At 33.3% G+C, this 16,281-nt stretch overlaps 7 protein-coding genes across 7 annotated transcripts; 3 read left to right on the top strand and 4 right to left on the bottom strand. All coding sequences in view use genetic code 12, as the record gives it.

Moving 5' to 3' along the window:
- Window positions 1-100: 100 nt before the first annotated feature.
- SLA1 (cytoskeletal protein-binding protein) lies at window positions 101-3,934 on the top strand (the record flags this gene model as incomplete). The annotated part of the gene is made up of 4 exons (XM_064905123.1): window positions 101-652; window positions 734-2,939; window positions 3,069-3,221; window positions 3,252-3,934. The coding sequence occupies 4 exons, from the start codon at window positions 101-103 to the stop codon at window positions 3,932-3,934; spliced, it is 3,594 nt and encodes a 1,197-aa protein (XP_064761090.1).
- Window positions 3,935-4,244: 310 nt separating this feature from the next.
- On the top strand, window positions 4,245-5,843 carry DFJ63DRAFT_336506 (mRNA (N6-adenosine)-methyltransferase; the record flags this gene model as incomplete). The annotated part of the gene is made up of 1 exon (XM_064908391.1): window positions 4,245-5,843. The coding sequence occupies one exon, from the start codon at window positions 4,245-4,247 to the stop codon at window positions 5,841-5,843; it is 1,599 nt and encodes a 532-aa protein (XP_064761089.1).
- On the bottom strand, window positions 5,664-6,682 carry DFJ63DRAFT_199488 (uncharacterized protein). The gene has a single exon (XM_064903917.1). The coding sequence runs from the start codon at window positions 6,479-6,481 to the stop codon at window positions 5,906-5,908; it is 576 nt and encodes a 191-aa protein (XP_064761088.1). The 5' UTR covers window positions 6,482-6,682; the 3' UTR covers window positions 5,664-5,905.
- Window positions 6,683-6,884: 202 nt separating this feature from the next.
- Window positions 6,885-9,131, bottom strand: STT3 (dolichyl-diphosphooligosaccharide--protein glycosyltransferase subunit; the record flags this gene model as incomplete). The annotated part of the gene is made up of 1 exon (XM_064906345.1): window positions 6,885-9,131. One exon carries the CDS (start codon window positions 9,129-9,131, stop codon window positions 6,885-6,887), a length of 2,247 nt encoding a protein of 748 aa, XP_064761087.1.
- A 125-nt stretch (window positions 9,132-9,256) lies between these two features.
- DFJ63DRAFT_194056 (uncharacterized protein) lies at window positions 9,257-12,067 on the bottom strand. Its single transcript, XM_064903905.1, has one exon. It carries the CDS (start codon window positions 11,762-11,764, stop codon window positions 9,383-9,385), a length of 2,382 nt encoding a protein of 793 aa, XP_064761086.1. The 5' UTR covers window positions 11,765-12,067; the 3' UTR covers window positions 9,257-9,382.
- On the top strand, window positions 12,060-13,081 carry DFJ63DRAFT_319979 (succinate dehydrogenase cytochrome b subunit SDH3). The gene has a single exon (XM_064907136.1). The coding sequence runs from the start codon at window positions 12,364-12,366 to the stop codon at window positions 12,901-12,903; it is 540 nt and encodes a 179-aa protein (XP_064761085.1). The 5' UTR covers window positions 12,060-12,363; the 3' UTR covers window positions 12,904-13,081.
- On the bottom strand, window positions 13,031-16,009 carry HAP42 (Hap42p). Its single transcript, XM_064903916.1, has one exon. The coding sequence runs from the start codon at window positions 15,723-15,725 to the stop codon at window positions 13,182-13,184; it is 2,544 nt and encodes an 847-aa protein (XP_064761084.1). The 5' UTR covers window positions 15,726-16,009; the 3' UTR covers window positions 13,031-13,181.
- Window positions 16,010-16,281: the final 272 nt, after the last annotated feature.

Below are 16,281 nucleotides of genomic sequence, written 5' to 3'. Positions count from 1 at the left end.
ATTTTGGGGAAGTAGATCAAATCTAATATCAAAATACATCAATCCATTTGTATATTTTTCTATAGAGCTTAATAGATTCAATTGTATTCTGGTTGAGATAATGTCACTTTACATTGGTGTTTATAAGGCATTATACGAATATCCAGCTCAAGCTGAAGAAGAATTGACTCTTCAACCAGATGATATCTTATACTTGTTAGAAAAATCAGACATTGATGAATGGTGGAAAGTTAAAAAGAGAGTATTACCTGTTGGTGAGGAAGAAGTTGATGAACCTGTTGGATTGGTTCCTTCTAATTATATTGAACAAGCTCCAGTATTGAAAACTGCATCCGCGTTATTTGATTATGATAAGCAAACAGAAGAAGAATTATCATTCAAGGAAGGTGAAAAATTCAATGTTTATGATCTTAATGACCCTGATTGGTTATTAGTTTCAGACTCAGCTCAAACTTCATTTGGTTTCGTACCTTCAAATTATATCCAACTTGATTCTTCATCTGCGGCTGCGGCTCCTTCTACATTCCCACCGGTAAACCTTGCACCACCACAATCTCAAGTTCAACCACTTCCAATAAGTTCTTTTGCCCCTCCTCCACTTCATAGAGATAGATCTGAATCAGCCGCCCCAGAACCTGTCCAAGAAGAGCCTGTGGCTCAATCTAATAATTATAATAATAATAATACCAATTATCATGATGATCAATATTCTTACGAACCAAGTCCTCAAAAGCTTCAAACAAATAATCGTGACCAATACAATGATAATAGCTATGGTCATCATCAAGAAGAAGATGACGAAGCTCCTCCTCCTCCAATGCCTTCTAGACCTCGTGGTGAAAGTACTAATAGTGTAGTTGATCTTAATAAACCTCATCCTGAACTCCCAACCAACCTTGCTGGCCCAAGTCCTCCTACCACTGGTTCTGAAAATGTCGAAGATTTACATCAAGAGCATACGTTTGATGGAGAATTCTTTACCTGGTATATTGATGAAGTAGATGGTCGTAAAAAGAAACCAGTTATTTTTTCAATTGGTCAAGGTTTAGTTATTATAAGACCAAATAATAAAGATGCTAATGGATCAGCTAAAAAATTAAGATTAAGATCATCATCAGGTGTATCTACTATAGATAATCAATGGAGAATCAAAGATGTGATAGATTTCAATCAAGAAAAGAAACATATATTCTTGGACTTAAAGAGTCCAACTGCGTCAGTTGAATTACACTGTGGAACTAGAGATGTCGCTGAAGCTATCTCGTCTATTTTAGGTGATTTGAAAGGTGCTGAACATGCTACTGGATTGAAAGAAATTGCCAAAGCTTCCCAAGCTAAAACTAGTGATAAAAATAGAAAGATTGGTAGATTGATCTATGATTTTACTGCTCAAGGTCATGATGAATTATCTGGTAAAGAAGGCGATGAAGTATATGTGGTTGATGAAAGTAAATCTGCTGATTGGTGGTATTGTGAAATTATTGAAACTGGTAAGCAAGGGGTGATTCCTTCAAGTTATGTTGAAGTTATTGGTACTTCCAATTTAGATAAATTAACTGATGGAGTTCTTAGAAGAAAGTCAACTAAATCATCTAAAGGTAGAGTGGTAGATAACAATGGTAAATCTCCTGAACCTAGTGGTCGTCATAATCGTGGAAGAGGTGAAAGAGATAAGATTAGAGAAAAGGATAAAGCTCAAAGAGAGAAGAAACTTAGTTCACCATCTAAAAAGGATGATAAATCAGGTCCAAACATACACAGAGTCAGAACTTGGATTGATAGTTCTGGTTCCTTTAAAGTTGAAGCTGAATTTTTAGGTTGTGTGGAAGGTAAAATTCATTTACATAAAACTAATGGTGTCAAAATCGCTGTTGCTGCTGTCAAATTATCAGTAGAAGATTTAGAATATGTTGAAAAGGTTACTGGTACTTCATTGCAAGATTACAAAGATGAAGTCGAAAAACAAATGCAAAAGAGAGCTAAAGCTAGTGCCGCCAAGCAACAAAGTGGAGTTTCTTCATCTTCAGCATCTGGTGCTGTTAAAGTACAAAAGACTCATTCTGCAACTGCTGCAATTAATGATATTCCTCCTCCTCAACCAACAAGACCTAAAACAACAACTAAACTTACTACTTCGGAACCAGATTATGATTGGTTTGAATTTTTCCTTCAATGTGGTATCGATATTGGTAACTGTCAACGTTATTCACTTAATTTTAGTCGTGAACAAATGGATGATAATATTCTTGAAGATATTACACCATCTCTTTTGAGAACCTTAGGATTAAGAGAAGGTGACATTATAAGAGTAATGAAATTCTTAGATACTAAATTCGATAGAAAGAAAACTCCAGTTGATAATGCTGGTGCTTCAGGAAGTTTATTTGTTGATCCAAATGGAACTTTGAAAAACAATAACTCATCTATTGAGGTTCCAAAAGTCAGTGCAGATTCATTACCTTCTCCTCAAAAACAAGAAGTACCAAAAATTGAACAACCAACAGAACAATCAGGTAATAAATTCGAAGATGATGCTTGGGCTGTTAAACCTGCCGCTAGATCTAGTGAAGACCTTCTGAGACCAAGTTCTCAACCTCAAACTCCTCAATATACTGGTGCATTACAAGATTTGGTAGATATAAAACCAGTTGGATCTACTTCAAGTATTAACAATAAACCTCCGGTTTCAAACTTTCAACAAGGTCCATCTGCTCCAGCTTTAACACCTGTCAAGACTGGTAACCTTATCCAACCGGGCCAACAGTTTGCTGTACAAAAGACTGGTACTAATGTTCAGTCACAGGCTACTGGTGGTTTCGTTCCTATTCAAAAAACTGGTTTGATTCCAATTCCAACTGGTGGTTTATTTTCTCAACCTACCGGGTTTATGCCAATCACAGCCCAACCAACTGGATTTATGCCAATTCAACAAACTGGAGGTTTGCAACCACAATACACATTTGGAATAGTCCCACTTCAAACAGGAACTACAACATTTAATGGTCAAAAGACTGGTCCTCAAGTTGGACCTCCATTTACAACATTTGGTCAACCAACACTCGTTCCAGTTACTACAGGTCCTCTGGGTTTTCCAATTACTACATTTGGTCAATCATTACCTTTGCAAATTACTGGTGGTATTTTACCTCCTCAATTTACTGGTGGAATTCCAATAACTTCTTTTAATCTGGCTCCCATTGTTCCAGCTCAAAGGACTGGTGGTGGTTTACCTCCAACTTCATTTAATCAAGGTCCGATTATGCCTGCTCAAAGAACTGGGGGTGGCCAAATAACTGGTGGTTTTATTCCTCAATCTGCTTTCGGTCAACAGATCACCGGAGGTTTTAACCAAGCTCCTAATGCATTCCCTCCTACTACATTTGGTACTCAAGCTACTGGTGGTCAACCATTTGCTTCATTTGGACAACCAGCTCCAGCTACATTTGGTGGTCAAGCTACGGGACAACCAATAGGTACAAATCCATTTGGTTTTAATCAAGCTGCACCTCAACCACAAGCTACTTTTGGTGCAGGATATGGTCAACCACAACCACAACAAGCTTTCGGGTCCCAATTTGGTCAACCAACTTTCCAACCTGCACAAACAGGATTTGGTCAACCTCAACAACAACCTGCATTCAATCAATTCCAACAACCTCAACAACAACCAGATATGAACCAATTGACTAATATGTTCCAAAATACAGGTTTTAATCCACAACAACAACAAACTTTCAATCAACCTCCAGCTCAATTCCCAAATACATCATTCGGTCAGCCAGCAAACCCTCAATTCGAAGGTTTCGCCCCACAACCATTACAGAACCAACCAACTGGAGTTGGTTTTGGTAATGCTCCTTTACAAGCTCAACAGACTGGTGGTAGAAGAGCTAATTTACTGGCTGCTACTCCAGATAATCCATTTGGATTCTGATTGTACTATTGTATTAAAAAAAAATCCAAAAAAAGACACCATTATCTAGATAGATAGCATATGTAATAACCTCTTTGACTTACATTAAAACCTTCTTACTTATTTTCTTGCTTTATATATTATTATTATTATTAAAAATATGCTTTTGACGATCAGTTTAATTGAACTTGTAGAAATGTGTAAATTTTACCCCTGTTTGTGTGTAAGATGTATCCCCCAGAAAAATTTGACTGCAAGAATGTGATCTATAACTTATTTGAATCATATCCCTTATACAACTTCAAATAACCAGTCCAATCTATCCTACAAGATGCAATTTGATGAAGCAAATGTATTCTTGCCCTTTGCTGAGTTTCTTCTTAGAATTCATGAAGATTTATTAATACAACCACTTAGAGGTGATCTCTGCAAAACTATGGTGTTATTTAACAAATATTTAAATGATATCGACTCAGGAATCCAATACAAGTTAGAAGAGTTTTTTCAATATATTATTCTTTTCAATGAAGTTAGTGGAAATGCATTAAGATTAGATAGATCAATTGAATGTAATAAGGAAATTACAACCATTTTAGAAATGCCTAGACTTGTGTGGATAAATTTGGCAGCATTATCAATTTTAAAGGATCGATTATTAGGGAATCCATTTCAAGGGATTGCTTTTAAAGCTAAACGGGTTAGACATCATAAGAATGATCAAGATCACTTGTTGGACTTACTTGATAAACCAATTCTTACTAGAATTGAAGCAGAAGTGACTAGTTCGTTGTCAGGTAGTAATTTTCATTGTGATTACTTGACTTTAGACACATTATTAAGGAAACCTAATAGTAGATCCATATTAGCCAAAGAAAAGATTAGATTAAAAGTCTTAGAAAAACCATTTTATGAGGTTTGCAATGATTCTAATCATAATCAGATGCTTACTAGTTTTTGCTTTAATAAAAAGGAACATGGGAATCAAAGTTTAACTAAACAAAATTTTCCTGATGTTAGTATAATTCATCAAAAGTTAAATCAATACAAGAATTTAATGCCTCAGGATATCTTTGAATGTTCTCAAACTAAGACTCACTATTTACCTATCATTAATAGTCATACTGATTATTATTTAGGAGATTGCTCGTATTTGGATACTTGTCATAAGATGAAGACATGTAGATACTTGCATTACTATTCCCTTGCTCCTCTTTCAAACTTGGATATTGTTGATCAACAACAATTAGAAAAATGTAAAAATCATGAATACACATTAGGTGAATGCTTTACAGAATATCAAAGGCAGATTGTACCTCCACATTGGATTAATTGTGATGTTAGATATTTACCATTTCAAGTTTTAGGTAAATTTGCAGCAATTATTTCTGATCCTGCGTGGGATATTCATATGTCATTACCATATGGGACATGTAAAGATGATGAATTATTATCTTTACCCATGCATGAATTACAAGATGAAGGGATTATTTTACTTTGGGTTACTGGTAGATCAATTGAGATTGGTAGACGTGCTCTACTTAAATGGGGTTATCTGATTTCTGATGAAATGATTTGGGTGAAGCTTAATCAATTAAGAAGAACAATTGTGACTGGAAGAACTGGTCATTGGTTAAATCATTCAAAGGAACATCTTTTAGTTGGAATCAAGGGTGATCCAATCTGGTTAAATCGTAAAATGGATGCTGATGTGGTTGTTAGTAGCACTAGGGAAACTCTGAGAAAACCAGATGAAATTTATGATGTAGTTGAGAGAATGGTTGGTGTTCATTCCCGTAAATTAGAAATCTTTGGTAGAGATCATAACACGAGACCAGGATGGTTAACTATTGGAAATCAATTACAAGGTACAAACATCGAGGAAGATGAAGTTAAATCAAGATTTGAAACATATCTTAAAAATCATAAATAATCATAACTAATCATAAGTAAACATAATATATAATCTCATATTGGTCAGGCCATTTATGGCTCTTATTTACTCTTTTGAGCATCTTTTAATTTGAAATCTCTTGCAAGTACACCAGCCTTGTTATTCATAGTCTTTTGTAAATCTGTCTTAAAACCTGAAGCAAAGGCAATTTCATAAACCACAAAGAATGGTGCTAAAACTAAAGCTTGTAATAAATTATCAATTAAAGCTGGAGCTCTCTTTTCATGAACACCATGACCATAGAATTGGGCAAGCCAACTTCCAACATGAGCAACAATGGCATAATTGATGAATTGAGTTTGAGTTAAAATAGACGAATCATCTAAAGTCAAATAAAAACTCTTAACAAGATAAGCATAAGCTGATAAAAATAAGAAACTTGGAACTCCTAAAGTCCAATCGAGTAAAATATAGTAAAATCCATATCCAAATGCCATCAATGAACCAAAATTAACATAAGGATTATCTAAACCAATAACATCGTGGGGAAGTAAAATGGTAATAATTGAAAGCAATATGATTGGTATGCACACCAAATGTATAGCAACGTTGGTAGGATTGAAATGGTAAGATCTGTAGAACACCAAATGGCCTTCGATGTCGAATAAACCAGCCATATTTAACCTTTATGAATTAATTTTGTGGTATAGATCCAAAGTTATATTGAAATTAAAAGGGTGGGATTTTTGAATCCAATTTATATTCCCCAAATTGAGAGTTAAAGCTATTTCGCTTGTTTGGGTTAGGGGCTCACTGTTTATTTTTTTTCGGTGTGAGACAATTAACTATTGCGGAAATAAAAGTGGGGACTCCATTGTTAATGGTAAAACTTGTATGTTAACAGGCGGCTCAAAGGGAAGCAAGGAGGGAGAGGGGAGGTCAAATTGCTTTTTATGATTAATGATCCCGAGGGAGGACCTTGAGTTACATATTATAAAAGTTCTCGAAATAGTTGTTTATTTGCTGTTCTGGGTGAACAATTTTCTTGTTATATACTCTATAGATACATTATATAGACTTTTACCATTCTCTTAAGGCCAAAGCAGGTCTCTTTACAACTCTACTTCTCTTTAATGGTTTTGAGATTTGATTTTCGAATTTGGTAGCCTCGTATAAATCTCTACCAACATTATCTAAATCTTTAACTTTATAAATTCTTACCATAAAGTTTTCTGAAGTGAAAGCTTCTTCAAGAACATGTAATTCTGGTGCTTGATCAACTGGAATTTGTTGATTTCTAACTCTATCTGGAGCATCTCTTCCTCCAAATAATTCAGCAAATCTATAATATGATAATTTATACATAACAGAATCCTTCATGGTTTGTGATGCTTCTCTATCTAATTTATATTCACCCTTTTCGGTAAAGAAATCTCTTTCTCTGATTTCATCAGGCCATACACCTTCTGAAATTCTTACCATCCATAAGAATTTATTAAGATCATCTCCGGAGAAACCAATTAATCCTCCGAAAATAACAAGAACATAATCAACATCATGTTTCTTGAAGATCTCATAAGCCTTATCTTCTGGTGAGGACATGGCTTTACCAACAGTGGCAATATGGGTATTATTCCAAGTATTGTTATCGACTAATGTAGTTCTATCAGCCATACCACCAATTTGATAACCATAATCCCACCATGCTAAAACTTTGGAATCTTCTGGAGTGTTCATTCTTAACCAGTAATAAGCTTCTCTATAATCATCAATGATATTTTGAGATCCATCTGGATTTCTTGAAGCTAAAACCACAGATGGAGAAGAGTATGCATTATTAGTAACCCAAGTACAATGTAAGACAAAGTAAAATAAGTAGAATGCAAAAGTTAAAGTAACAATTAATTTAGTAATTAATGGTAATAAAATCTTCTTTTCTTCAGAACTCTTTTTAGCATTCTTTTTTGTGGATTTTTCAGTGACTTCTTCTTCTTTAGTAGTGAAGACATCAACAATATTTAAGTAAACATCAAACAAGTTAGATAATGAAATAGCACCAGTAACACAAATAATAGGAGTTAAAGTTAACATTAATCTAACCATTACACCAGCGAAATAAGAACATAACACGGAATAAATGATAATGAAGACATGTTCATCTCTCATTTCTTGGAAACAAATATAAACACCAGCTGGGAATAACCAAATTAACATACCGGTATCAAAGAAGAACGCAGGCCAAGCAGTAGGTTGATGTTCTGAAACAGAAGCAATGATTGGAATATGGATCTTAGCATAGTTTGTATCCCATAAAGAATAGAAACGACCACCCCATGGAGCAATCCAACCTAAAGCAGTTAAACCCACTAAACCAGCAACACCTAAAAGGATAACTGAAGTTAAGGAGATAGCTAAGAAAGTTTTGAATTGGGTGGTTGGAACTTTAGATTTAACATAATCACCAAAAGCAACTAATTGAAGTAATCCAAATACACCTAAAGCAGCCATATGATCATTTGATCTAAGCGGGATAAAACCCACAAATGGAATTTGCATAGAAGCCAACGTTCCTAAAGCATACCAAGTTGAATAAGCGGTATATAATCTATGAGTATAACGACCCATTAATAATAAAACAAACACATGTAATGGAATTAAATTAGTAATGAAAACGTAACCACCCCAAGCTGAAACCATATAGAAATAGAATAAAGCAGTTAAAGTACCATAGAAAACAGAACCAATTTTCATAGCTTTAATCCAGAAATAAAAGGTAGCCATTAATAAAGTGATAGCAATGGCTTCATTATCATAGGAACCAGCCACTGATCTTGAAATATAACCAGGAGCAATACCCATAAAGATAGCTGCTAATAAACCTGCATTTGAATCTTTCATTTCTTTAGTTAAGAAATAAGTGGAGATAGCAGTTAAACCAGAAAAGGCAGGGGCTAATAACACACAAATATTTCTGATATCAACTGGTAAACTAAACCATTCTCTTAAGATATGCCAGATAGCACCTGAAGTAACCATAAGACCAGGATATAAAGTACCACCAGTGACTCTACCTAATGGATACCAAGTTCTATCATCGAACCAATTTAAGAATTCATAAAAGGAATGGGAAACAAGGTATTTAGTAGCTCTGAAGTTAAACCAAGGATCAAATTCATGAATAATTGATTCAAACCTTATCACAGAAAACAATCTTGATGAAATAGCAGCACCGGCTATTGATATAAAGATGATAACTTTCAAAAGCAATCGAATGGTTTCAATGTTGACACCATACACCTTCAATGGGGAGGCCTTTGCTGTCGACATCTTTATGGTTCGATTTGATTGAAGTTGATGATGTGATGGATAGTCAATTGTATGAAATAAATGATATAAATCAACGTCAAACCTGTGTCTGTTGAAAAATTAAAAAATGAACCACCGTGTTTTTACTGTCCAGAGCAATAATAAATACATGGCATTATGCAGGAAAATTAACTATGTAAAAATTTATTATTATTATGCTTCACTCACAGTTATAGTTACGTATTTATTATATACAAACATATCTAAAATATTTAAAAGGAACTCCAACTCCAATTAGGAGGAACACTAGTTGCCAATTGCTCAGTACGAGACTTTTGTCGTTGACGTTGTTGTGGATCAGATGATTGATCTGGTTGTTGTTCTGATACTTGTGATGGAGGTGCTGGTTGTTGTTCTTGTTGAGGACTATATTGTGATCTACCCAATTGTAATTGAGCTCTCTTATAGGCACTATATTGCTCTAATTCCGATTTATGGATTGGTCTATATTCATCAAAATCATATTCATTATTTTCATTAGCATGACTTACATCCCTTTTATTCAATGGAACCCCGAATTCTTTCTTTATGAATTCATTATAATCATTAATACATAAATCACAAACTTTAGATAATGTACCTCTACCTCCTGTAGTGAAATTAGCATTCTTATTAATATATAAATAATGTGAGGTATGTTCTTTACAATAAATACCTCCACATTTACGACAATGATGTCTTCTTTCAAAGAAATTGAATTCTTTATTACAACTTGGAATACCACATTTGGTAGCTGCTTCATCTTTTAACCAATGATTTCTAGTAGGAGTAGTTGAATAAAGTTTATTTGCTGTACCCCCATTTAAGAAATTAATGATTGAACTGGGTATACTTGAAAAATTTGAATCCATAGAAGTAGTAGACTCATTTGATCTTACTGAACTTCTTGATGATGGTCGTTGAATTGATGGATTATTAAGTACTTCTTCATATGGTTGAGCATTAGTATTGAAATCTGATGGTGAATTTGATTTAGCAGATGTATTGGAATTCGTAGGTGATACCCCATTCATGGTTTTTCTTAACACAGCTGGAACATACATTGGACTTCTAAACCCTTTAATTTGTTGTAATTTACGCGTTGGTTTAGGATAAAGTAAATTAGTTGGTTGAGATGTGGCCGATACGGCATGATTCATCATGGTTGTTTGAGATTGTTGTGGTAATGATTGTTGTTGTTGGGGTATTCTTCTACTTTGTAATGATTGTGGAGCAGTTACAGCAACAGGTGGTACTCTTTGATGAAGTTGTGGTTGTGAATGAGGTTGACCATGACTATATTGAAGAGGAGGTTGCAGCTTCATTTGAGAAGATATTTGTGGTCGTACGGGTGATTGGGATGATTCTAAATCTGATGTAGATGCTATATGACCTGGAATATTCTTTAAATGCAATTGAGGTAAATCACGATGATATTGTTGTTGTTGTTCACTTGTACTTAATTCATTAACAGTTTCTCCTTCAGGGACACTTGGTAAAGTTGATAAAGATGGTTGCTTTTGAATATCTTGTACAGTTTCTATATGATCACTTTCAACACTATTACTTACTTCCACTTTTTCAGGAGTTACTTCTGCTGGAGAACCCACAATTACTTTAGGTTGTCTAGTAAGACTTGCAAATGTAGATAAATCAACCTCCGCAGGTTGATATGGTTCTTGTTGATGTTTTAATTTGGATGATGTATGACTGATATGAGAATCATCTTTACTGATTGTAGTTTTCCTTACCATTGGTTCATCAGGATTAATTGATATTGGTGATAAACTTAACTTTTTCAAAGCATTTAAAGTCAAATTCTGTTGTTGTAATAAAGTATCACGATCTTCTACTTCTAAATGGGTTTGTTGAGGAATTTGTTGCATTGGTTCATCTGAGGTATCTTCTTCTTGTGATTGTTGTTGTTGTTGTTGTTGTTCATTTGGTTCACTTTCTGATTGTTGTAGAGAAGTATTTAGGATATCATTAAAAGGAAGTTGTTGACCTATAGGAACTTCATTTTCTAAGTTCTTAAGATTGGTTATGCTTGATAAGACAGGAGCTTGAATAAATGATTGGAAATTTCTAGAATTGGCATTAACGGATGGATTAGCATTATTACTAATGATACTATTATTTCTACCATTTGGGAATGGGTTATTGTTGGTACTATTATTATTAGTACTATTATTATTATTTGAACTATAATTTAATGCTTGTTGTTTCAAAGATTTTAATGATGCCGTTGATAAAACAGATTGAAATGATTGAGTTCTTGATTTCCTTACATCTTTCTTTTTAAACGTTAAATCGGATGAGAATTCAGATTTAGAATCATCATTTTTATCGTCTAAAGTAAGATTATTATCATTATCATTATCATTACTACTAGTATTGCCATCATCTTGTCTTGTATTACTTTCTTCTTCATCACTATTTATATTGTTATTATTACTATCCCTTTCTGGGGATGCGAATGAAAAAGTTGCTGATGATTTTTTTGGCTGCTGTTGACTAGATGGTGTATTAGTAGATACTTGAGGTATATCAGTAGTAGTAGTAATAATAGCTGTACCAGCAGCTATTGCTTCCAACTCTTCAGTTGTTGTGTTCATGGTTTAAACAAAAGACAATCTTAAAAAAGGTGATTAGACGATGAATGAAATGATAAATTAATTATGGGGTATAACAACCAAGTAGCAGACGATACTTGAGAAGGAATAGACTTTGAACTGAATGCAAAAAAGGATAGTACTAAGATCTAAAGGAATAAATAAATAAATAAGGAAATGAATCTGGAAATGAAGATGACAAAGAATATGATAACAATAAATGCCAAAACCACCTACCTATACCAAATACAGATTAGGTTTTGATTGGAATTGATGTTGTAAAAGTTTTGTATGGTGCTTTTTTTTTTTTTTTTTTTACTTTTAGAAGAAGCCAGCCGTTAAAAAATGACAAAAACATCGATATGACGAAAACTGATGTCAGCAAATGACAAAATGATAGAGTTTTGTCATTTCTGTAAATTTTGCGACATTATTTATAAAAATCATTTTATTGGCTGGAAATCTGGGAGTGCCCCGGGATTATTTTTTTTTCTTCTACCCTTCAGCTCCTGGAAGGAATTTAAACTACAAAACAAGGATAATCAAACAGTTTCTTGATTGATTGCTACAATAGTATAGACAAGGACAGATTATCATATACAATGCTCGCACGTCAAGGACTCGGTTTGTTAAGACAACCAATTACTTCTTCTCTTTTATCCCATTCAATCAAATTATCATCCACTAGATTAGTGTTAAATAGATCAATTTCAACTATTAAAGCAAGTCATGAAAAGGAACAAGAATTATTAATTGCACAACGTAAAAACAGACCAGAATCTCCTCATTTAACTATATACCAACCTCAATTAACTTGGATATTATCCAGTTTCCATAGAATCACTGGGGTTGCCTTGGCTGGTATGTTTTATGCTTTAACTTGTACTTATGCTGCTACTTCAATCTTAGGTATATCATTCGATTCTGCTAGTATTGTCGGTGCTTTTGCTACTTTACCATTCATTATTAAATTAGGTGCTAAGGCTGCTGGTGCTTACCCATTTGCTTTCCATATCTTCAATGGTGTTAGACATCTTGTTTGGGATTTCGGTCTGCAATTAACTATCCCAGGTGTTTACACTACTGGTTACATTGTCTTAGCTGCTACTGGTTTATTAGGTACTTACTTAGCTTTCTTTTAAGTTAACTGGTTAATTTCTTTCCATATCCCATTTATCAGCATCTATCTTTAATTCAATTTGCCATAGCAAATCACCTACATTTTCATCAATCATCATTTTATTTATATTTATTTATATATTCTCTCATTTTAGTTTATGTTTATGATCGTTAATAAACAAATCTTCAAATCATAATTATGCTTACATTGATTGTAGTTTATATTTTACCTTTGGTTAAAAAAATATCTTATACATTTTTATATTTCAAATATAAAAAATTCTATATAAATCAGATCTTTTCATCTAAGATCAAAATCAGTATCAAAACATAAACATGGTGTATCATTAGTACAGAATCCACAATTCAATTTTAATTTCTTTTTAATTAAATTATCAAGACTAACTTTTGACTTAGTAATAGTTCTACTATTACTATTTTCATTATTAGTAGTTACATTATTATTATTATTATTGTTATTATTATCATTATTCATAGTTCGATCATTACCATTATTGGAATTTGAATGAATCTTCACATTACCTAATTTCTCTTGTTCTTTAAGTAATAAATCAGATACTCCAGCTGTAGTAGCTCCAGTAACTCCAGATGCAGATGCAGTACTGCTACTTAATGAACTAGTACCATTGGTACTGGTATTAGTACTGATATCATTCAACATTAATCGACTTAAAAAATCAGGTTCTTCCATGATTAAATCAATATCATCATCATTGGAAATAAGTTCATTATGCATAAGCACTGAATTCATTTTCAAAGCATCAATAAGCTTTGAATTGGAGGGTATTTGGTTAATTTCATTATCATTATCAGCGTTATTAAGGTTGGAGGCATTTAAATTGGTATTGTTATTGGTGGAGGTATTATTGGATTCATTTAACATATCAATAATCATATCAACATCATCATTCGTATCTGGATCAAATAAATTAATCGATTTAAGTGGTTTCAATAAATCAGGTGTGAAAACATTATTAGTTACATTTGTATTATTACCACTAGTGGCAGCAGCAGCGGCAGCAGCTGCTTTCTTTTTATTATTTTGACGTTTTAAACTATTCAATTTCTTTAATTCTTCATTCTTCATAGCTTTGAATTTATCTCTGATACTTAAATAATGATTAATTTGATCATTAATAGCAACTTCAGATGTATTATTATTTCCTTGTTTTTTTGTAGCACTATGAATGATATTACTTGATTTAGTTAAATAATTCAATGCCTTATTTAAATCATTTAAATTATTAATTGATTCAATATTATTTGTAGATACCACAGAATTAACACTTGACATCGAACTTGAATTATTAACATTCATTGAAGATGATGAGGTGGAATTTAATCGTTTTAATTTAAGACTATTGCTATTCATAGGATTAACATTATTCTTTAACGCATCAAATGTTATAACTCCATTTTGAACAAAGGATAATTCTTTAATTTGATTGGTTATAACTTCAATATAATTCCTTATCACTTCTTGTTCTTTCAATTTCGATAAATAACACATTTTAAGATCCATGATTTCAGTCTTTGGATCAATTGGAATATTTGCCTTTTGAACTGCTATTGGAGCTGGAGGGGGAGGAGGGGCAGCTTGAACAACAGGGATGTTTGTATCTTGTGATATTGGTTGTCTGTGTACTTGTTGTGGTGGTTTTTGTTGTTGTAGGATAGGTTGTGGAACAGGCTGAGGTTGAATATGTTGTTGCATTGGCTCCTGTTTGATTTTTGGTTGGTTCACTGACATTGATACAGGTGTATTTGATATTGATGATGCTTGAGTTGAAGTGTTTCTAGTAGGAGGAGTTTGAGGAAGAGGAGATGTTGAAGATGATGTTTTGGGAGTAGGAGTTGGAGTCTTATTTATGAAACTTTTTATATCTGGAGAATTTGATTTGGCAGATTGTTGACTGTTTATTCCATTTAATTTCTTAGGATATTGTTGTTGTAATTGATTTGCAATCTTGTTTCTTTCACCTTCAACATTGGATATTTCAGTTTTAGTTGTCTCAATCTTAATAATCTTTGGTGGTGATGAATTTTGGTTTGGTACATTTACTACCATGCTATTAGACAATGGTATAGATGGTTCGATTTCCTTTTTAATAACCTTACTTCTCTTCTTTGTAGTACTAAAAGAACCATTTACTCCGGTATTTGAACCTGTCTTGGTATTGGTATGGGTTGATAATTTATCATCATTTACTCCACTTGTAGTTGGTTTTCTTCCTGGTCTTGGTCTTGGAGGTAAAACCCAACGCTTTGAAGTATTCAATGTCGAATCCAACGAATTATTCAGATTTGGAATGGGAGAAAATGTACTTGGTTTAGGCAACACTGGTTTAGGCGCTATTGCTGGTTGAATTTTGGTATATTTTTGATGATGATGATGATGAGGTTGTTGTTGATGATGACCATTATTATGAGGATTATGATTATTGTTATTAGGAGCTAGTGATGGTTGAGGACCACCTGTCTGTATTGGTTTTGGTTTCAAGTTGGTTCTATTCAACGTGGTAGCAGCTTGGGCATTACTGTTAGCGAATATATTAGTTAATTTAGTAGCTGTTAAAGATTCTTTATTAAGAAGTGGAGTTGATGGAGATGCACTTGGTGGTTGAGATTGAACAGGGGTTGGTGTACTTGTTTGTGGTGATGCTGATCTCATAGGGGTTTGCTGTTGTTGTTGATTTGAAGCATTGTTTGAACTATTTGACTCAGTAGTACTATTATTATTATTATTGATGGGTGATTGAGGATTTTGATCCTTTTTCAACATGGCTATATCTTTTGAAATTTGAGGTAGTGCTGAAGAAGACATGATAATTATGTTTTAAAAGAAGTGATGATGATGGTGATGGTGATGAAATGGATTTAAGTGCGATGATGATTTGGACAATTGACCGCAAATTAGAAATAGATTTAAACTCACTCAAACTTAAAGTCCTTGAGATGAATTATATGATAGGATTACAATCCAAATTGACTATGGCAATGAGTTATAGTCAATGACAATGTATATAAATCAGAAAGCGTTAACTCAATTCCATACAATATAAAATGAGTTTAGCTGAAAATGGAACGATTTTTTTCGGATCTTTTTTCCCCTAAGAATGGAAAGGGCTTTAATATTAGATCGTTGATAAGGAATATATAGAATTTGGGTGGCAATAGATGAGATAGCCTAAGTAATAAATAAAAATGAAACCAGAATGTGGAGTTGAATGATATAAATGGAAAATATATATCAAAATTTTTTGAAGCTATTGATTGTGTTCCTTTCAACCCTTGATGATGATGTTTTTTTTTTTAATTAATTAGTTGCCGTTAATTATCGGATACTCACAAAAACTCCTGGGGTGAGCGGACTGCATACA

The sequence above is a fragment of the Scheffersomyces coipomensis genome (assembly GCF_036884675.1).
Source record: "Scheffersomyces coipomensis strain NRRL Y-17651 chromosome Unknown DFJ63scaffold_5, whole genome shotgun sequence".
Classification (NCBI taxonomy): Eukaryota; Fungi; Ascomycota; class Pichiomycetes; order Serinales; family Debaryomycetaceae; genus Scheffersomyces; species Scheffersomyces coipomensis.
The sequence above is the reverse complement of the archived record's forward strand: the minus strand, read 5'-3'. Positions and strand labels throughout refer to the sequence as shown.